Genomic DNA, 22,551 nt, shown 5'->3' with positions numbered 1-22,551 from the left:
CACGACAGCACCCACTGAGAGATTTCCAGAGATAATCACTTGGGCGGGCACACCGTGTTAAGGACTGATCTACCAAAAGTTAGATCCTCGGTAGAGGACAAATCTAGTCTATAGTGACTATAAAAGGTAGATGGAGAAGACCAGGTTGCAGCCTTACATATTTGTTCAATTGGGACGTTCGCCCTCTCGGCCCAGGAGGATGATATGGCTCTAGTAGTGCGCGCCTTAATCCCCAGTGGAGGGTCTTCTCCTTTTGTCAGATACGCCATTGTGATCGCATCTCTAATCCATCTGGATATCGTGCCCGATGTAACTGCAGACCCCTTCCTGCTGCCCTGGAAGGAGACAAAAAGAGACCTACTCTGCCTCCAGGGACTGGTCCTATCTAGATAGGCTAGCACGGCTCTCTTCACATCTAAGGTGTGATATTTCTCCTCGTCCTGTGTTGACGGGTTCTCATAGAAAGAAGGTAGGCATATCTCTTGAGATCTATGAAATTTAGTTGCCCGTTTGGGCAGGTAGGACGGATCCGTCTTTAAAATCAGACTGTCTCGTGTTGTTAACAGGAACGGTGGGTCTACTGATAAAGCGTGAAGATCACCCACTCTCCTGGCCGATACTAAGGCCACCAGCATAGCCGTTTTCAATGAGAGGCACTTTATTGATGCTGAGCTTATGGGCTCAAACAGTGCCTGAGTGAAGGCATCCAAAAATAGAGTAAGGTTCCACGCTGGAAGTCGAGGCACATGCACCGGTTCTGCTCGTTGACAGGCCGAGATAAACCGAGTCACCCATCTATTTGCTGCCACGTTATAGTTAAACAGGGCTCCTAGGGCTGACACGTGGACCTTAAGAGTGCTTACTGAGAGTCTAAGTTCTCGGCCTCTTTGTAGAAACTCTAGAATGGCCGTAATGGGTACTTCACCAGCTAGTTTTGTTGGGTGAAAGGCCAGGAACTTCCTCCACACCTTAACATATATTTTTGTCGTGGACTCCTTCCTGCTTTGTAGCAGGGTATTGATTAGGTTCCTTGAGAAACCCTTCTGCCTCAGTAGCTCCCTTTCAAATTCCAGGCCGCTAGGTGCAGGGCTTTGGCCTGTGGATGGTAGCAGGGTCCCTGCGAGAGAAGATTCTGGTGCAGCGGCAGGATCCACGGGTCGGTTACCGACATGGCTCTCAGCCATGAAAACCACGGTCTTTTTGGCCAAAACGGGGTTATCAAGATGACCCTCGCCCTCTCCTGTCTTATTTTCCTGACTACTGTTGGTAGTAGCACCATCGGAGGAAAGGCATAGGCTAGTTGGAATGCCCAAGGTGCTTGGAGGGCATCTAGACTATCTGGGTTGTCCGACCTGTAGAGAGAAGCAAACCTTTTTACGCGCCTGTTGGCTCTGGTTGCGAATAGGTCTATCTCCGGTCTGCCCCATTCTGACGCTATCATTTCGAAGACGTCTCTGCTGAGGACCCACTCTCCCTGGTATAGGGCCTGGCGACTGAGATAGTCTGCTCGGGAGTTGTCTACTCCTCTTATATGGAGCGCTGACAAGGAGAGAAGATGGACTTCGGCCATCTTCAGAATCTTTCCCGCGATAGACATCAGTGGCATTGACCGCGTGCCTCCTTGCCGGTTTATATAGGCCACTGCGGTGGTATTGTCTGTCTGGATCTTTACGTGGGCGCCTCTTAACTGCGGGAGGAAGTGAGATATCGCATAAAAAAATCGCTGTTAGCTCCTTTACATTAGAGGAGGCCTCTATTTCATTCTCACGCCACCAGCCTTGTACCATGTGCTCCTCTAGGTGGGCTCCCCCACCTAAGGGGCTGGCATCCGTGGTGAGTATCTTGGAGGGAGTCACCCACCACTGTAGTCCCTTCGATAGATTGGAAGGAATTAACCACCATTTTAGGGATTCAACCACCTCGGGCGATAGGGACATCTTCCCTTCCAGCCGCCCCTGCAGTCTATCTCCTGCAGAATAGCCCACTGTAGTTCTCTAGAGTGGAACTGAGCCCATTGCACCGCTGGAATGCATGATATCAGTGACCCCAGCAAGGACATGCCCTGTCTCAATGATATTACGGGTCCTCCTGTAGCATTCTGTACTTTGTCGATTATGGCCATTACTTTGGCGTTTGGCAGAAAGCACTCCTCAGTTACGGAGTCTACTTGCAGGCCCAAAAACCTTTGACAGGTCACTGGCTCTAGTCTGGATTTCTCCCAGTTAATTAGCCAACCCAGTGTTTGTAGGGATGAGATAATCCTAGCTATTCTTGCTTCACACTGTGAAACAGAATTCCCCACTATGAGTAGGTCGTCTAAGTAAGGGACAACTAGGGTGTCATTCAGCCTTACATATGACATTACTTCCAGCATTAATTTGGTAAATACCCGAGGAGCCATGGATAGCCCGAATGGCATTGCCGCAAACTGGAAATGCTGAATCCGACCTCTGAACCAGACTGCTACCTGCAGGAACCTCTGGTGCCCTCGATATATGGGGAGATGGTAGTAGGCGTCCTTTAGGTCCAAGACCGCCATATAACACCTGGGAAACAAAAGCTTTATTGCAGACTTAATCGACTCCATTTTAAACGACCTTAGTCTTAGGAAGGTATTAAGTTTCTTTAAATTTATTATAGTCCTGTAAGAGCCATCTGGTTTTGGGACTAAGAATAGAGGAGAATAAAAGCCCATCCCTGTTTCGTCGTCTGGGACCTCCACTAGGACCTGTTTAGTTAGCAGTACCGCAATCTCCATCTCCAGTGCTTCCTGCTGAGATCGGGACTTCATAGAAGTCAATAAGAAGGAGTTCGGTGGATACCGAACGAATTCTAATTTTAGGCCTGATGATACAATACTTAGGGCCCACGGGTTTGATGTCACCTTCATCCATTGGCGGCTGAATCTTAATAGCCTGCCACCTACCGGTGTAACGGTTTTATTGGGATCTGTCTCCTCTGAAGGGACGTTTCCCGAATAGGTTGCCTCTTTGCTTGGGGTCCTTATTTCCCCAGCGGTCCTGGGGTCTAAAGTCTTTCTTTTTACCGAACGGCGGCTTCCTGTAGGCCCTCCTGTTGAACGGAACATACGGGTTAGGGAACCCCTTTTTCCTCTCCCCCGCTTTTGTCAAAATCTCATCCAGTTCCGTACCAAACAGGTACTTACCCTGGCAGGGTATAGCACACAATCCAGTTTTTGTTTGTGTGTCTCCTTTCCACCCCTTCAACCATAAGGCCCGCCTGCCTGCATTGGTCAGTCCTGCCGCTCTAGCAGACAACCGGAGAGAATCCGCGGAGGAGTCGGAGAGGAAGGCCGCTGCTCCCTTAATGAGGGGCATAGAGGAAAGAAGCCTACTCCTAGCTACTCCATTCTTAATATTGTCCTCCAAGTCGTTCAGCCACACCAACATAGATCTTGCCGTACACGTGGCTGCTATTGCGGGCTTAAAGGCTGCCGTACAAGCTTCCCAAGATCTTTTGAGGAATGTATCGGTCTTACGATCCGAAGATTCAGCCAAAGTTCCCAAATCCTCCACCGGCAAGGAGGATCTACGGGAGGTAGAGGCCACTGCCGCATCCACCTTGGGGGCTCTCGACCAGGCCGTTAACTCCTCATCGTCAAAGGGATACTTACGCTTTGACGTTAAAGGGGAGGAAGGTCCTCTGACCTTGTTTCTCCCATTCCCTCTTAACTAGGTCTTTTACAGCTGGGACCACTGGGAATGCTCGGACCTTTTTACGGGAAATACCCGCAAACATTATTTCCTGAGGGGTTTTGGGGTCCTTACTCTCCGGCAACCCCATGGTATTTCGGACAGACTTCACGAGATTACTGACACTGTCCGTGGGGAAACACGTCTGATCCTCGTTCTCTGAGGAAAGGTATTCCTGGGACTTATCGGAATCTAGTTCTCCGGCATCTGACGGCGACCTAGACGCCAGCGAGACTCCTCCTTTAGATGAACGTATTTCTCTCACGGAGGAGTGACCCCCTAGACTACTGGAACCGCCTAAGGCCCGTAGTTCCTCTCTTATCAGTGCCCGGATATCCTCCTTCCGTGAGGATTCCTCCTGCAAGGCCTCCTCAACACATGATTGGCATAATCTCTTTGGGTGGCCATCCGGGAGGGGCTGCGAACATAAGGCACACTCTCTATGTTTCGCCTTCTCTGTTCTTTTAGCCTAAAAGGGGTATGGACCAGAAAGAGAAGGCTATCAATTATCTAACCTGACCAAAAAACACTCACCCGTGAATTTCGTCAGCAACTACCGGCTGCGGTGTCCGGGACCCAGGCTGAGGCGAGGCATGGGACGACTTCTTTTCCTTACGTTTCTTCTCTAACGGCTCATCTTGCCTGGAAGGCCCACTGGATTCCTTCCTAGCGCTGCCACTTCTTCTGGTGCTATTGGTTCTCCTCGTAGCACTGCTCTGTCTACTGCCAAGTGTGGATACAACTAGCTGACCGAATGGGAGCAAAGCTGGGTCATCTAAGGACGACATGACTGCGCACTAGCGCTGTGTCTGTGGCTTCCTTTTAAAGCCTTTGCTATAGCTGCTCCTCCTTCTCTTTTTTCGTCCTCCATTTTTTTTTTTTTTTCCTTACTGCGCATGCGCGGGCGTTGTCCCGCGGTCTCTGCCTTCGGCCTGATCCCGGAAGTCCTCCTCCACTTCCGGGTTGCCTCTCCTGGAGCGCTGGGTCACCGCAAATGAAAAATGCGGCCGGCGACACCGCGCGTCTGCGCCCCCCCTCCACGCCTTCTCCTGCCGCAGGTATGACTCCCAGCAGCGCCGCTCAGCACACACCGCACAAGCCCTTCTGCCACTATGGGGGGGGGCGCGCGGCCTCAGTACGCCCGATGGCGTTTGTAATGCGTCTACCCCCTCTGGGGGGGGGGGGGGGGGGGGGGGGGGGGGAGTATAGCCATGCCCCCAGTGAGCTTTGGCACCACTTTCGCCTCCAGCCTCACCTGCATTACACCAGCTCTGGGGGGGGGGGGGGGGGGATACACCTCTCCGCCCGACGCTGCCTCCGGTCCTGGGGCCCCTGCTGCTCATTTTCTGCACGCAGGCGGCTACCAGACCAGGAATCCTCTTCTGCGGGTTCCTTTCCAGGAACAGGAAACCAAACTGAGGGAGCGAGGGGGACCGCCCCATTTATCTCTCTGTAGGTTTCCTGTTCCAGGGGCGGATCCCCTCTCTCAGTGGGTGCTGTCGTGGCGAAGAGGAAAATATAAAATCCTACAAACATGTGCATTATAGCAAAATTTAAAACTCTTCCTTAAAACTCTTCCTAATATAAGTATCATATGCCCTCTATAACATTATTGCATATTGCACCACTAAGTCCTTACGATCCCGTATGAATGGCCACAGACACAATACTAAAAATGTTTTTTTTAAAGCAGAGTTTATCCCGGCACTTATCTTTGAAGCATAATAAAACATTCAATATTTCCGTGACTCCGCTGGAGCAAATACCTGAGAATTGTACTAATAGGATACAAAAGCTAAACCGGAAAGAATCATATTGGATCTTCCGTCTGGGTACATTATACCCGGATGGATTAAATGATGTTATAGAGGGCATATGATACTTATATTAGGAAGAGTTTTAAATTTTGCTATAATGCACATGTTTGTAGGATTTTATATTTTTATATCAAATCACACTTCAGTATGTTTAATAACATTTTAAAGAAATTTTACACATATTATTTATAGTGCTTTTAGAAAAAGGGAAAAAAAAAAATTTAGTGTGAAAAGTTTGGAATATTTTTATATATATATATATATATATATATATATATATATATATATATATATATATATATATATATACTTTTTAATTGTTTTTTTATGTGAAAAATTTTTTTTGATTTTTTGTGTGAAACTTTTTGTGTAACATTTATTTGGTATATGGGTTTTGTTCGATTCCTCAGAGTGCAAAATCCTGCAAATCTGAGTATCTGGGTGTGTCTGAAAAACAGACCTTTCAGCCCCCATCCAAAACCACATGCAGGGAGATCTGCTATAAAATGTGTTCAGAAAGAAACACACCAACACTGGACTATAATAAACCAATCAATTCTTAGTAACCATAATAATAATAATGATAATAATAAAATATACCACCAGTGTTAGTGAAATTAGTGATTGCACACTATTAAGGATAAAACACACCAACCAACCAAAGGACCTCTTAACCATAAAAAACCAGACAGGGTGTATTTATTAAATTATATTATATTTTATTTATACAGGTGGTTACATTAAAACCAATTAAAACCAAAAAGAGTGCACGTATAGGAACAGTTTCCACAAAATTGTAAAATGATAAGACCCAATTTATATATATATCAGATATGCATACCCCACATGTTGTAGAATAATAATTTGAAAAGGATTGTGAAAAAGGTGCAAAAATTACATAAAAATCATTATAATACATAAAAAATGATTAACAAAAAAAGTGCAATGTGCAAAATTGTCACACAAGAATCATATACAAGAAAAAATATATTTTTTAAAGAAAAGAAAAAACACATAAACACATATGCTATTAAACATCAATTATGTGTATTCACAAAGCTTCCATATATCCAGAATAAAGTGCAGAGTGCCTGTGCAATAGAATCATGCACAATGTGTGAAGCAACAGTGCCACCTTTTCATTAGAAAATTACAACTCTTTACATATACAGAGGTATGCCATAGACAGATCCTTTACCTATAAGGGTCACCACGTCCCTATCACACGCTCCCCGACGTGCGTTTCGGAATCCTTCCTTCATCAGGGGGTCTTATCATTTTACAATTTTATGGAAACTGTTCCTATACGTGCACTCTTTTTGGTTTTAATTGGTTTTAATGTAACCACCTGTATAAATAAAATATAATTTAATAAATACACCCTGTCTGGTTTTTTATGGTTAAGAGGTCCTTTGATTGGTTGGTTGGTGTGTTTTATATATAAAATGTGTTCAGACAGATCCGTTTATATTCTTGACATTATACCTGACATTATACCTGAGGAAGACTCTTAGCAGTCGAAACCAGTTATATTCTATTTTGAATTAAAAATAAAAATCATCCTTGAATCTAAATATCAAGTTCCATCATCATCCTTCAGGAGCGCATATTGCTGGGAAAAACATTCACCAAGTGTCACTACCTATGAAAGCGCTGTCCAGTGCTCTCACTAGTTCTCAGATCTTTGCAGCAAACTGAATGGAAGGAGGAATGGAGTGATCCAGGGACGGGATCTACATGCAGTATCTCAAGACACCAAATAGGTGAGTGTATTCACACTGAGTATATACCTTTGATAATTAACTACTACACTTAGAAGCTTGCGCTTCCCATTTTTCTCCCTATAATCCCCTCTTGTTTCATGTTGAGAAACATGTGATGGTGTCTCCGTGGCTTGTGTTTTGCATATTTTTACATATTTCCCTTAAGGGATGGGGGCTTTGCTCTAGAATCACTGCGTTGAGAAACATGTGATGGTGTCTCCGCAGTGTTGGATGTTGATCTCCATGAGTTCATTCATCCTCATTTTTTTACAGTCTTTTACTAGGCATTGCTCCTACTGACCAGTTTTCTACTCCACACTGATGAGGGGCAATACCCCGAAACAGCTGTCTGTGGATGGATACCATGTTTTGGCATAGGTGGTTTCCTTCCTTGGAGACTACCCTTCCCGTGGTTGTTCCTTCCCGGGGAAAGACCTGGCTAGTCATTGCTTGCGTTGAGAAACATGTGATGGTGACTCCGCGGCTTGTGTTTTGCATATTTTTACGCTGTCGGGTAGACAGCATAATAAAATTGCCCCATTATCTGTTTCTAAACAAAATTATGTTAGCAAATAAAATCTGCAAAAATTACCCAAGGGGTGATGGATGTCACCACCCAGGCGCAATTATAGGCTTTGCTCAGTTTTTTTTAATGCCAATTTTTAAGGTAAAAATCAGAGGTGGTTCAAAAAGTAAGGGAACAGGGTAGTTGCGTATTTTTTTTTTAATCCACTTCTGGCTTTCGCAAAAAAAAAAAAAATGCATAAAAAACTGAAACCCGTATAACACCTGCAGTTTCAGACAACCAAGCATCCTATGAACTGACACTATTGCCAGAAGGAAGTAAAAATACTGCTCACTTTTAGTCTGTAGATAACAGGATTTCCCGGAAACAATTTGGCTGCTTTTTCCACCCAGTATTCCGCTCTGCCATCTGTGACATTGATAGTGCATATTAATTCTGCAATCTTAAGGACAAGATCCTTCTGAGTGGGATTCAATTCCAATGATCGCTAGAAAAAAAATGGAAAAAAGGAGAATCATTAAATATTTCTTTATACGATTTCTAGCTTGCAATATACAAGAACTCCCTAGGAGCTGCTGCACAATAATGTGCCCAGCACGGAGAGCACCAGATCACCTTGTAGCAGCCAACAGATTTCTCCACGTTCCCTTCCATTTCAAATAGAAGTCCAAGGAAGCGGTGAGCTTTTGGATCCCTTTCCTGGACATTAATGTACGATGATACACACCTGAAAAATAGGTTTCATTTTATTACAGTCATAATTGGAAAAAGAAAAAGAAAAAAAAAAAAAAAAAAAAAAAAAAAAAAAAAGTGAACTAAACCTAAAACTACTTTTCTCACACAAAGCCAAAAATGAAAGAAATAATAAACTAGCTGCTGATCATAGCCTATTGGTGACCTATACAATTCTTCAGGTCAGTACGAGTATGCACATACCAAATGTATACCATGTATAGTTTGTTGTTTAAGAGGTGAAAATATTTATAAATTTCTAAACAAAAATAAAAAATAATTTCTTGCTTTTGTTACAATTTTTGGAGGCCAGTAACACTTTAAATTTTTGGGATATGAGGCTGTGCAAAGAGCTTATCTTTTGCAACCTGAGCTAATGTTTTTACTGATACCATTTTGAGGTGCGTACAATGTTTTGATCGCCTCTTATTGCTATGTTGTTGCTGCTACAAAATGTCTGGCACTCCAATTGTCTTTCTTGTTACACCGTTTAGCGATTGGATTAATTTTATATTTTGATAGATTTGACTTCTCAAAACATTTTTTTCACTTTTTATTGCACTTGTTAAAAGCGGACTCGAACCTGCGATCATCGGATAGCTTGCGCTATACATAGCAATGCACCACCAGCTATGTATAGCCAAAATCAATCTCCTATGAACGGCAGCTAAGGCTGGCTTTCACAGTAGTACTGCAATGACAGGCACAGGGGTCTTCAGGAGACGCCTGACTTTCATGGCAATCTATCGTAAATGATGTCGCGGGAACTAAATAGGCACATGGAATGACTCACACCTTGACGGCACGGGTTAAATGCTGTCGTCAGAGATTGAGGCGGATGATGACTGAATAAATTAGCCATTGTCTACCGAGTAAGATGCAGGCTCTGCTTGCGAGCCCGCATCAAACAGAGGCACAACATATGACACAACTGTATATCATATGTCGTGAAGGTGTTGTCTCAAAACAAAATACATTTTGGAATAATAATTTCCACAATTGGAGGTGTTTAAATAAAATGTTCCTGTGCTGAGATAATCTTATAAATGTGCCCCTGCTGTGTACTGTGTAATGGCTGTGTCTGATCATGCAGGGACATGGTCTGATCATACCACAGCACCTGGGCAGGGGAGGAAGCAAGAGCATACAGACAGGACAGAATGGGATCACAGCTGATTTGCTGCTTGTTTTTAAACATTTTATCTCACATAAATAAACAGCTGTGATCCCATGCTGTCCTGTCTGTATCCTCTCTTTTCCTTCCTCCCTTGGCCAACAGCTGTGGTATCTTCAGACCAAGTTCCTGCACTAAACTTTAGCTCATTTTATTTAAGGGAACCTGTCAGCAGGCTTGTGCACAGTAACCAACAGAGTGTCAGGCTGGCGCCGCTATACTGATTAAAATGATATCTGGGGTGATGAAATCCATCTTGTGGTTGTTGTTTAATCTTTACTTTCAGTTTTGAGTTAATGATCTGCTCGTGCCCGGGGCAGCCTGTGGGGGGGGGGGGGGGATCTTCATGTGGTGCTCTGCCTAGGTATTCATACTGATGGCTTATGACAGGTCACTGATCCCTCACTGACCTGCCCACTTTTTTACATACTGATTATTGTGCAAGTTGAAAAAAAAAAAACACACATTCAGCACGCATCTATAATGTGCATTACATTATTTTATTTAGTCATATACATCAATTTTGGAAAGAAAAAAAAACACAAGATTTTTCTAAAAATGGCACCAGCCCCAACTGCGCAGAAGCATCTATTGGCAATCCAATAGATGACACTGCACAGGCGCCACCAGAGCCATTTTGCTAGAGGGGAAAAAAATGGTCTCCACCAGTAGCGCATATACATTATATATATATATATATATATATATATATATATATATATATATATATATATATATAATCAGTATGTAATATAGGGGGCAGGTCAGTGAGGGATCAGCAACCTGTTATAAGCCATCAGTATGAATACCTAAGCAGAGCACCATAAAAAGACACCCTCATAGGCCGCACGAAGCACAAGAATCTCATTAACTGAAAATCTAAGTTACTTACTGTTAGGCTATGTGCACACGTAGTGAAAGGTGCTGACTTGCGGTTTACCTGCAGATTAGCCTGCGGTTTCACACCTCTACAATGGAGAAGGTATGAAACCGCTGCGGATTCCGCACAAAGAATTGACATGCAGCGGATTTGAACCCGCAGCAAATCCGCGCGGAAAAATCTGCAGCATGTGCACAGCATTTTTCATTTTACCACTGAAAACAATGGTACTGTACAACGCAGCTAAATGTGCTGCGGTTCCGCAGAGCCAAAAACGCTGCGGATCCGCAGCAGAATCCGCAACATGTGCACATGGCTTTAACGAGATTTTACAGAGCCCATGACAGCACCACCTGAGAGAGAGGGTATCCGCCCACCAGGACAGGAAACCTACTGAATAAAAAGGAGGTACCTCTCCTCCTCATCAGTTTGGTTCGAGAGGACCTCCAGACAGTTCGTTAACACAACCATCACCAAATACATATTTCTTAACACCCTTAAAAGTGCACACCAAAAGTGACAAAAGCGTGGGAGGGAATATAAGGGTGCTGTCATGGGCTCTGTAAAATCCCGCTAACGGTAAGTAACTTAGATTAATCCCCTTCTCCCATGACATCACCACCTGAGAGATTTATATGGATTAAAGCACCCTAGGGAGGGATCACCGCTTGCAGAACCTTCCTCCCAAAAGACAAGTCAACAGAGGAGGACAGATTGAGACGACAGTGTCTATAGAAGGTAGAAGGGGAAGACCATGTGGCCACCTTACATATTTCTTTGATGGACACCTCTGATCTCGGCCCAGGAGGTCAGGTCGCCACAGCCCTGGTGGAATGGGCCCTCAGATTTCCCAGGAAACAAACTTTCACTAGAGGTGTAGGCTAAGCTAATGGCGTCCCTTATCCATCTAGCTATAATTTCCCTTGTGACACTACACCCTTTCCTGTTCCCTGGAAAGATACAAATAAGGCCTTATCCTTTCTACCTTGCCTAGTCCTGTCTAAGTAATAAATAAGAGGCCCCCTGACATCTAACGTGTGAAGTCGGTGTTCTTCTTCAGACTTTGGCTCACTGAAGGAGGAGGGAAGAACTACCTCCAGACTCCTATGGAACTTGGAGGCTACTTTGGGGAGATATGCAGGATCAGGCCTTAACACCACCCTATCCTCCAGTATCTGCATGAAAGGATGATTAAAGGATAGGCCCTGCAAATCACTAACCCTACATGCAGATGCTAAGGCTACTAGAATAACTGTCTTCAGTGTTAGTATCTTGTCTGGTACTTCCTGTAAGGGTTCAAAGGGTGACCTAGTCAATGCTTCCAGGACCAAGTTTAAAACCCATGGGGGCATTTTGGGCGCTGCCACTGGCCTAGACCTCTGGCAAGCGCTGATGAATCTGACCACCCACCTATCTGCTGTCAGGATATAGTTGTAAAGGGCCCCTAAAGCAGATACCTGGTGGCCAGACCCATTTCCATACCCCTCTGAACAAATCCTAAAATCTCTCTAATTGGGATTGAATCCCCAACCGGCTGCCCTGAGAAGGTTAAAAAAAATTTCAATATTCTCCCATATATACTTGTCGTTATGGGCTTTCTACTCTGCATGAGAGTAGCTACCAGGGCTAGAGAAAACCCCCTTTGTCTTAGGCTGGTCTCACACGTCAGTGGCTCCAGTAAGTGTAGTGACAGTTTTCTCACGTACCGGAGACACTGATACACGTAGACCAATTCAAATGAATGGGTCTATGCAGATCTCAGCGTCTTTTCACAGACCATGTGTCCTTGTGCAAAACATGGAGACATGTCAGTGTTTGTGGGAGTGCACGGTCCACAAAATGAGCTGAACATGCGCAAACGGAGAACAGTTCACATTGCACTCAGTGTTCACGGACGGCCGCCGGAGAAACGCTACAGTGAGCGCTGTTCCCCAGCGGCTGGTGCTGAACGCGGCTGTCATTCTTCTCTCCTGCTCTGCTGGCAACAGCGCGAGCATGAGAGAATGAATGAATGAATGAATGAATGAAAACCTGACGTGGGGTCCCCCTCTGTGAACCAACCCGGAAAAACTCACAGCTGGGGGCTGTAACCCTCAGCTGTCAGCTTCAGTAAGGTAGGTCATCAAGAATAGAGGGGTCCCCACGCTGGTTTTTTTAATTCCCCAGTAGTTTACAGTCGGAGCGGTCGCATTAGCAGCGCTTCGGCTGTAAACTGATTAACCCTCCCGAGATGGATTTACGCCGTGGGACTTGACTGTACAGCGCACATGTATGGTATATTGTTGGTTTATTATTTTTTTTTTACAGGAGAACAATGGCTTCAATATGGGACTAGGAGTATAAAAGATTTAAAAACTGTGAAGTGTATTCTTTCATTAAAATACTTTCTTATTGTTTTTATTTAACCCTTGAATAACTCTAGGATTAGTAATGGATAGGTGTCTTATTGACAGCTCTCCATTACTAACCGGGGTTAATGTCACCTTACAATAGCAAGGTGCCATTAACCCTTACCAGGGCTGTGGAGTCGGTAAGCCAAAGCTGCGACTCCGACTCCTTAATTTCCCTTACACCGACATATATTGCTTATATTTAAGTGAAAAATGTATTGTAGTACAATATGAACATCAGACATTTAATCATTTTTATGATACAATAATCAAGATATTTAGATAGAACATAATATATATTTATTGGAATACAACTTTAGAACACAAAAAACTAATAAATTGTAAATATGTAATACACTATGTAATATCGAATATATATATATATATATATATATATATATATATATATATATATGATGGGTATATGGGCACGGGCTTATGGGATGGAGGATATATATATATAGTTAGAATGTGCATATATCACTATGTAATAAACTACCTAAGTGGCAAAAAACAGTTTTCAACAAAAACATACTAAATAACATTTGTGCAGTCTATGAATTTGTTCTAAGAAATAGAATTGCATCCATCAGATCCTCCTTCATAGATGACCTTAAATCTGACCTAATAATTTTAAGGCCAGAGAACCACCTCTCTACACTAACTTGGGTTGGAGGCAAAGCCGTAACCACATAGGCAAGATCTCTAACAATTTACGGGTATAAAGGAATTGCCTCATGCACAGTCAGTTTTGATGAATGGTTGAATTTTTCTATTTCTTTGAGAGTAAGTGAAACATTTTGCTGAAATATGGTCAATCTGCTTGCTATAGGAGACAGAGTGAAATCTTTTTCCTTGCGGCAACGCTTTGCCTGCTCCATGTCATCTAAATACTTGTCAAAATCAAACTCCTCATCTGATGAGGATGAAGATATGTCAGCAGTAGCACTGTCAGGACCCAAGTCCTCTTGCGCCTGGCAGTCCTCCTGTAGGCCACTCATCCTAACTGCTACCTCAGTCAGAGCTTCTTTTCCTTTAGTAAGCTGTTGATCATCAAGCAGTATACGATGACTTGGGTCCACATAAACTGCTGCCAGAAAAATTATATTTTCCAATAGCTGTCTCTCTCCGTTTCATTGAAGCAGAAATGCCATCTGCGATTAAACCTCCTCTTTGGGATAGGCAAAATAGCAAGTTCTTCCACTCCCTTATAAAAATGCCAAGTGTTAAATCCTCAGCTTGTAATTTTTTAGTCACTGTAAATGGGTGATTAAGCAATTCTTTCAATTCAGCCACCTGTGTCCATTGACCTTCATTTAGGGTTACCTGAGGGTTTGCCATATCTATAAGAAACGGTTTTAGTTCAAGCAATCGCTCAATCATTAAATAAGTGCTGCCCCACCGAGTGGCTTGATTGACAATTGCCCCTTTCCCAGCACGTCTCTTCAAGATGGAATCAATTTTAGGGGTTCTGGCGACAATAACCAATTTCCTCACTTTTCCAATCAGATTTCCAGCATGTCCCTTTTGCAGACTCGCTCTTATTGCCAACTGCAGCGAGTGCACAACTTTCTCACCTTCTCCAGCTCGAAGCCCAGAAATCGGATCCTGTGCAGGGCAGGCACCCCTCCCCCTCCTCTCTCTGGTGAAGACAGCAGAAGACAAGACAGAGGAGGGAAGATTGCCCCCTGCAGTCTGGAGCCGGTGCAAGACAGGAGCACAGCAGCATACAAGTTTTGATAGGTGTATGCTGAATGAGCATGTCAGTTTGTGTGGCGTTTTTCGAATCAGCTTTTGCTACTGAAAACATTATCTATCAGCTCAAAAACCTTTCAGGTGATGCGGTTTTTTAAAAAGCTGATCTGCTTTTTCAGCTGAAAACGTATCCTCAAAAAACGCTGCGTGTGAATGTAGCCTTAGATGAGGTATAGAACAGCTATTTATAGGACACTAGCTGAAGAGCCCGGCGCTGCCCGGGCATAGTAACTAATTGTGGTTAGTTATAACAAATTATAATTGTCCTCCATCCCATAGTCCCGTGCCCATATACCCATCACACATCCTCCATCCCATAAGCCCGTGCCCATATACCCATCATACATATCCTCCATCCCATAGTCCTGTGACCATATACCCATCATACGTATTCGCCATCCCATCGTCGAATGCCCATATACCCATCATACATATCCTCCATCCCATAGTCCAGTGCCCATATACCCATCACACATCCTCCATCCCATAGTCCCGTGCCCATATACCGGTCATACATATCCACGATCCCATAGTCGAGTGCCCATATACCCATCATACATATCCTCCATTCCATAGTCGAGTGCCCATATACCCATCACACATCCTCCATCCCATAGTCCCATGCCCATATACCCATCACACATCCTCCATCCCATAGTCCCATGCCCATATACCCATCATACATATTCGCCTTCCCATAGTCGAGTGCCCATATACCCATCACACATCCTCCATCCCATAGTCCCGTGCCCATATACCAGTCATACATATCGTCCATCACATAGTCCCGTGCCCATATACCCGTCATACATATCCTCCATCCCATATTCCAGTGCCCATATACCCATCACACATCCTCCATCCCATAGTCCCATGCACATATACCCATCACACATCCTCCATCCCATAGTCGAGTGCCCATATACCCATCACACATCCTCCATCCCATAGTCGAGTGCCCATATACCCATCACACATATCCTCCATCCCATAGTCCCGTGCCCATATACCCATCATACATATCCTCCATCCCATAGTCCAGTGCCCATATACCCATCACACATCCTCCATTCCATAGTCAACCATTATGACATCATAATGAGCGGCGGCGGGGCTTGCAACCTATGACATCAGCGTCGCCACGGCAACCATTGTGACATCATAATGAGGGCGGGGCTTGATACGCACACTCTATTTCCCCAGTATGCAAATAGGGGCATTCTGACATCATAGTGAGGGGCGGGGCTTGACGCCCACACACTTTTTCCCCAGTATGTAGATGGGGGCAAATTAGTTTGGTGAATTGGAACACGCGGGGTTAAAATTTCGCCTCACAACATAGCTTAGGACGCTCTCGGGGTCCAGACGTGTGAGGCGCTGCCCGGGCATAGTAACTAACTGTGGTTAGTTATAGCAAATTATAATTATCCTCCATCCCATAGTCCCGTGCCCTTATACCCATCATACATATCAACGATCCCATAGGCCCGTGCCCATATACCCATCATACATATCCTCCAACCCATAGTCCCGTGCCTATCTACCCATCATACATATCCTCCATCCCATAGTCCCGTGCCTATATACCCATCATACATATCCTCCATCCCATAGTCCCGTGCCTATATACCCATCATACATATCCTCCATCCCATAGTCCCGTGCCCATATACCCGTCACTGATCCTTCATCTCATAGTCCCATGCCCATATACCCATCATACATCCTCCATCCCACAGTCCCGTTCCCATATACCCATCACACATCCTCCATCCCATAGTCCAGTGCCCATATACATATCCGCCATCCCATAGTCCCGTGCCCATATACCCATCACACATCCTCCATCCCATAGTCAACCATTATGACATCATAATGAGCGGCGACAGGGCTTGCAACCTATGACATCAGCGTCGCCATGGCAACCATTGTGACATCATAATGAGGGGCGGGGCTTGATACGCACACACTGTTTCCCCAGTATGCAAATAGGGGCATTATGACATCATAATGAGGGGCGGGGCTTGACACGCACACACTTTTTCCCCCATTATGTAGATGGGGCAAAATTGTTTGGTGAATTGGAAAGCGCGGGGTTAAAATTTCGCCTCACAACATAGCTTTGGACGCTCTTGGGGTCCAGACGTGTGACTGTGCCAAATTTTGTGGCTGTAGCTGCAACGGTGCGGATGCCTATCCCGGACATACACACACATACATACACACTTTGAGCTTTATATATTAGACTAGCTGAAGAGCCCGGCGCTGCCCGGGCATAGTAACTAACTGTGGTTAGTTATAACAAATTATAATTATCCTCCATCCCATAGTCCCGTGCCCATATACCCATCACACATCCTCCATCCCATAGGCCCGTGCCCATATACTCATCACACATCCTCCATCCCATAGGCCCGTGCCCATATACCCATCACACATCCTCCATCCCATAGTCCCATGCCCATATACCCATTATACATATCCTCCATCCCATAGTCCAGTGCCCATATACCCATCACACATCCTCCATCCCATAGTCCCGTGCCCATATACCCATTATACATATCCTCCATCCCATAGTCCAGTGCCCATATACCCATCACACATCCTCCATCCCAGAGTCCCGTGCTCATATACCCATCATACATATCCACGATCCCATAGGCCCATGCCCATATACCCATCATACATATCCTCCATCCCATAGTCGAGTGCCCATATACCCATCATACATCCTCCATCCCATAGTCCCGTGCCCATATACCCATCATACATATCCGCCATCCCATAGTCCCGTGCCCATATACCCATCATACATATCCTCCATCCAATAGTCCAGTGCCCATATACCCATCACACATCCTCCATCCCATAGTCAACCATTATGACATCATAATGAGCGGCGGGGCTTGCAACCTATGACGACATCGTCGCCATGGCAACCATTGTGACATCATAATGAGGGGCGGGGATTGATACGCACACACTGTTTCCCCAGTATGCAAATAAGGGCATTATTACATCATAATGAGGGGCGGGGCTTGACACGCACACACTTTCCCCAGTATGAAGATGGGGGCAAATTTGTTTGGTGAATTGGAAAGCGCGGGGTTAAAATTTCGCCTCACAACATAGCTTAGGACGCTCTCGGGGTCCAGACGTGTGACTCTGCCAAATTTTGTGGCTGTAGCTGCGACGATGCGGATGCCTATCCCGGACATACACACACACACACACACACACACACACACACACACACTTTGAGCTTTATATATTAGATTTTAGGAGTCAGAGTCGGTACATTTTATACCGACTCCACCAAAATGAGCTCCGAGTCAGACTCCACAGCCCTGCTTATTACCCCACTTGCCACCGCTACAGGGCAAGTGGGAAGAACCGGGCAAAGCTCCAGAATAGGCGCATCTAATAGATGTGCCTTTTTTGGGCAGCTGTGGGCTGCTGTTTTTAGGCTCGGGGAGGGGCAAAATCAATGGTCCCTTACCAGCCTGAGAATATCAGCCCCCAGCTGTGAGCTTTAGTCAGGTTGGTTGTCAAAAAATGGGAGGGACCCAACACTGATTTTTTTTATTAATTTAATTTAAAAAAAACAGCGTGGGGATCACTCTATTCTTGAGAACCAACCTTGTTGAAGCTGACAGCTGGTGGATTACAGCCCCCAGTTGTGAGTTTTGCTGGGTTGGTTCACAAACAGAGGGGTACCCCACGTCGGGTTTTCATTCATTCATTCTCTCCTGCTCGCTGTTGCCGGCAGAGCAGGAGAGAAGGACAGCCGCGTTCAGTATCAGCCGCCGGGGAACAGCACTTACTGTAGCGCTTCGTCCCCGGCGGCCGTCCGTATGGTCCTGATGTGGCACAAGGGCGGCACATGGTTGCCACACGGATGTACCACGTATACAGACAGCTCCGGTACCGGAAATATCTGGATGTGCGAGACTGGCCTTAGCAACATCCTCTCAAAATCCAGGCCGTCAAATGAAGACCCGATTTCTGAGGATGACACACTGGGCCCTGCCTGAGGAGACCTGGAACATCCGTGAGAATCCAGAGATCTGTCAAGGCCCTTCTCCTCAGCCATGAGAACCATGGTCTCTTCGGCCAAAATGGAGAAATGAGGATGACATCCGCCCTCTACTCTTGAATTTTCCTGAGTTCTGCCGAAATTAACATTAGTGGAAGAAATGCATAGGCTAGCTGAAAATCCCAAGGGATCTGTACTTCATCCACCGCATTTGGTTTTTCTCTTGGGTCCAAGGAACAGAAGCCCTTTGTTTTCCTGTTTTTTTCCGGCTGGCAAATAGGTCTCTCTCTGGTTGCCCCCAAAGATTTACAATCTGCTGGAAAACTGATGGATCTAGCTCCCATTCCCTCTGTCTCAAGGTTGTCCGACTGAGGAAGTCTGCCTCCTTGTTTTCCACCATGTACCGCGTTTGTAGGCTTTCACGAGGACAGGAAACCGAACTGATGCAGAGGAGAAGTACCGCCTTTTAATTCAGTAGGTTTCTTGTCCTGGTGAGCGGATACCCTCTCTCTCAGGTGGTGCTGTCATGAGAGAAGGGGAAAAATAAAGATTAAACAACAACAACCAGAAGGCAGATTTCATCAACCAAGGTATCATTTTATACTGATGTATAACGGCACCGACCTGACATTGTCTGTAGGTTACTGTGCGCAATCCTGCTGAGAGGTTCCCTTCAAGCTGTATCAATAACTCTACATATTTTTAATCAGTCATTACAACACAATTATGTGATGGGAATATACATTAAATTAAGAAGATTTACCTCTTAGCAAGGTCATATTCTTTAGCTTCATAGTATAACTTGGCAATGAGAAAGCCTTTCATTGATTTCTGGGGGGAAAAAAAACAAAAACAGTACAAAGTTGAAAAATGTTTACTGATTAAGTCACAGAGCTTTGAACTGGCTGTAGTCTATCACAATGAAAAAGTATTCTTAATAGTGAAGGTTCATCCCTGAAGAGGTTGAATACCTATGGAAACAATTTTATGAAGAAGGAACCTGCCAGCAGTTTTGTCCTGTGTCACCTAAAACCATAACCTTATTCAGCACCTGCAGTCCATCAGTGGTAACCTGAATAAGGTCACAGTTTTAGTTGACCCAGGACAAAAATGGTGACAGGCTCCCTTTAATTACTGTAAAAGGAAGTATTTAGGGCTAAAAATAATTTTGCACTTGGGCTTCAACTAAGAACTCTGAAAAATACATAAAGAGTTAGCTGAGAATCCATCAGTCACCTCAATAGGACATTGTCACAGGGAGTTGTTAAAGGGAAGGTGCCATCCAAAAAAAAATTTTTCAGCAATTGAAAAAAATGTAAAGAATTAATGTTTACATTTCCTTAAAAAATATTATCATTTGTTTTTAATTTTGTAAAATATGAAAAATAATTTTGAAAAGTTTGGCATGGGGGGCGTGGCCTAGCTCACAGACATGTGAGACCGGTTTCTTGGGAGCTCTGAAGGGACACCTCAAAATCCGACTTTTAACTCAACTTCAGCAAGCCATCCTGTCTCCAAATATCTCTCAGAGTCCTTCTGGCACTATGAGGATACTTTTGGCTCCAAAAGTTATCATCTAAATCAACTTTTGAGAGAAGATAGGTATTGAGGCCCACATCCTCACCAGACCTCACTTCTGGGCCTGCCAGTACTTACATCACAGGATTTCTACCTTAAGGACCCCTCAAATTCTGCAAGGCATCACCGATGAGGCACCCATCTGCAACCCCCAGGACCCCCTAATCTTCATCTGGGCTCCAACAGAAGGAGAAAGCCACAAAAAGAGAGAATTAGGCCGCCGCCAGCCGCAGATCGCAGCTGTGACCCTGCGTCGGAAAACCGGGACAACAGACCTTCACAGCGGTTCTACAACGATTCAGTGGTAAGAGGACGAGTGACATCTCAGCTGTGACCTTCTCAGGAACTGGGACGTCGACTCAGACTGTGGCTCCTTTGAGAGAACGGGGCGCGATTGAGTATAGCGCTCACCGACTTCACCCCTTGCCACCCTCTTGGGCGACTTCTCCAGCGGTTTGACTACCTCCATCAGCTCCCGGAGCTTTGCCGTGTGGGGCTCTGTGGTCAGCTGCGGCGCCTCCAGTGGGAGATAAACCCCTCCCACCTCTACCGCAGCCGGCCCTTGTGCTCCCCGGTGACCCCGCTGCGTCTCTATAACTCACGCAGCCTGCTCGTCCCTTCTGGAGCTGCAGGGACATCTCCAACTCCCTGCGGCAGCGGCGGAGAGGCTCACTAGCTGATTACAGGCGACCGTCTTCAGTTTTGAGGGGAGAGCTTCCTTTACATGCAAGCTGCGATCTCAGCCTATAAAACGTGATGCAGCTGCGGCGTCTCCGGGAGCGCGAGGGAAACTCCTACTTTTGCTTTCGGTTTCACTGTAGCCGACTCCCGCTCTCCCCGGCGATCCCCGCTGCGTACTTATAACTCTCGCTGCCTGCTCATCCTGTGGGGACTTCTCCATCCCCCTGTAGCAGTGGTGGTGAGGCCCACAGAGTATATACAATTTACAGTCTTCAGTCCCATATAAGGGATCTCTTTCTGCATCAAAGTTGCGACCTCCAATCACAGCACCTACATCCACTGCATCTCCTAAGCTGTTTACATATACTTTAACAGTAAATTGATTCACAGGTGACTGCTCCTGGGTCACAACTAGTTCTTAGGACCTCATTGTTCCGAGCGACGCTAGGTCCAACGGCGATAAGGACCTACTTACATTAGCCTAACAGCGCCTGGTGAGCTCTGTTGCGACATCCTTTGGGATCCTATTTTAGTTCGCAGCTGAGATCTCAACGATAATTAAAGAACCTACTACAACCTTAGAAGAGACCCCAAAATCTGCATTGGCATCCCCTTCTGGACCTAATCCTAGTGTCTCTGAGATTAAAGCACTTAAGTTGTTGCTCCTAGTAGCCTGAACTATTATACTGAAAGTTTCGTTTATACACCTCTTGGGTCAACTCAGCTACTTTGTGGATCAATACTGACTTTCTTGTGGAATTTACCTTAATTCTAGTATATTCCGTGATTGATTCTAGTAACTGCTACATCCGTATCTGATGTGAATAATTCTGGTAACCTTTAGTGATTCTAGTGTTTTCTAACCCGCATTTTACTCTAGTATATTTCCTCATATTGTTATCACTCTATAGAATTGTACTGCAGGAATCACTTCTCTTCTTGTTCTGCCATCAATCCAGCCAAGACGAGTAACCCAAGACAAAGAGGTAATTTTGTTAAAATTTAGAGGGGAGTACACGAATTTTACTTAACATACACACAATGAAAAATTCCACGTCACTCGTAAAGTCTAATACCTCATCTTCCCACAAACCATGTAGAAAAAATTACCATTCAAACGACCAAGCTAAGGTCCTTAGTCCACTCAAATCTAGGTCTCCGCTAAAAAGAGATGAGATTCTTTTGGGATCTAAACTCCCGAGACAAAATAGGCCTGAAACCACCCACTCTAAAAAGAATCTACTATCCGATGAGATGGACTTATCACTCAATTCCAAAAGACAGACCCCAGGGTCTTGGGGAGAGAAACACTCTGCCTTATCTAGAGAAGCCTCAGAAGAGGATGAGGATTCAAGCGATTACTCCCCTAATATTAGTCCAGCTAAAAATAAGCCTAGACTGGACGCTCCCCAACAAGACTATAACTCTAATTTCCCTCCTCTCTCTGCGTCCAAAGCTGGTCAAACCCTCTCTATTGATAACATTGAACATCTCCTAAATAAA

General features: G+C 45.0%; 1 protein-coding gene across 2 annotated transcripts in view; it reads right to left on the bottom strand.

Moving 5' to 3' along the window:
• The window catches only part of LOC141101413 (E3 SUMO-protein ligase RanBP2-like), a 197,446-nt gene that overhangs the window by 140,143 nt on the left and 34,752 nt on the right, over positions 1-22,551 (bottom strand). For both annotated transcript variants that reach the window (XM_073590495.1, XM_073590494.1), the window contains exons 2-4: positions 19,553-19,620; positions 8,435-8,546; positions 8,154-8,306 (exon numbers count right to left, since the gene is read on the bottom strand). In XM_073590495.1, coding sequence (XP_073446596.1) covers positions 8,154-8,306; positions 8,435-8,546; positions 19,553-19,620 — 333 coding nt within the window. The remainder of the gene's footprint in view (positions 1-8,153; positions 8,307-8,434; positions 8,547-19,552; positions 19,621-22,551) is intronic.

This window comes from Dendrobates tinctorius, unplaced genomic scaffold (assembly GCF_039654945.1).
Source record: "Dendrobates tinctorius isolate UK_male_01 unplaced genomic scaffold, ASM3965494v1 ptg000117l, whole genome shotgun sequence".
Lineage (NCBI taxonomy): Eukaryota > Metazoa > Chordata > Amphibia > Anura > Dendrobatidae > Dendrobates > Dendrobates tinctorius.
Note: the sequence above shows the minus strand (reverse complement) of the source record. Positions and strands in the feature narration are given on the sequence as shown.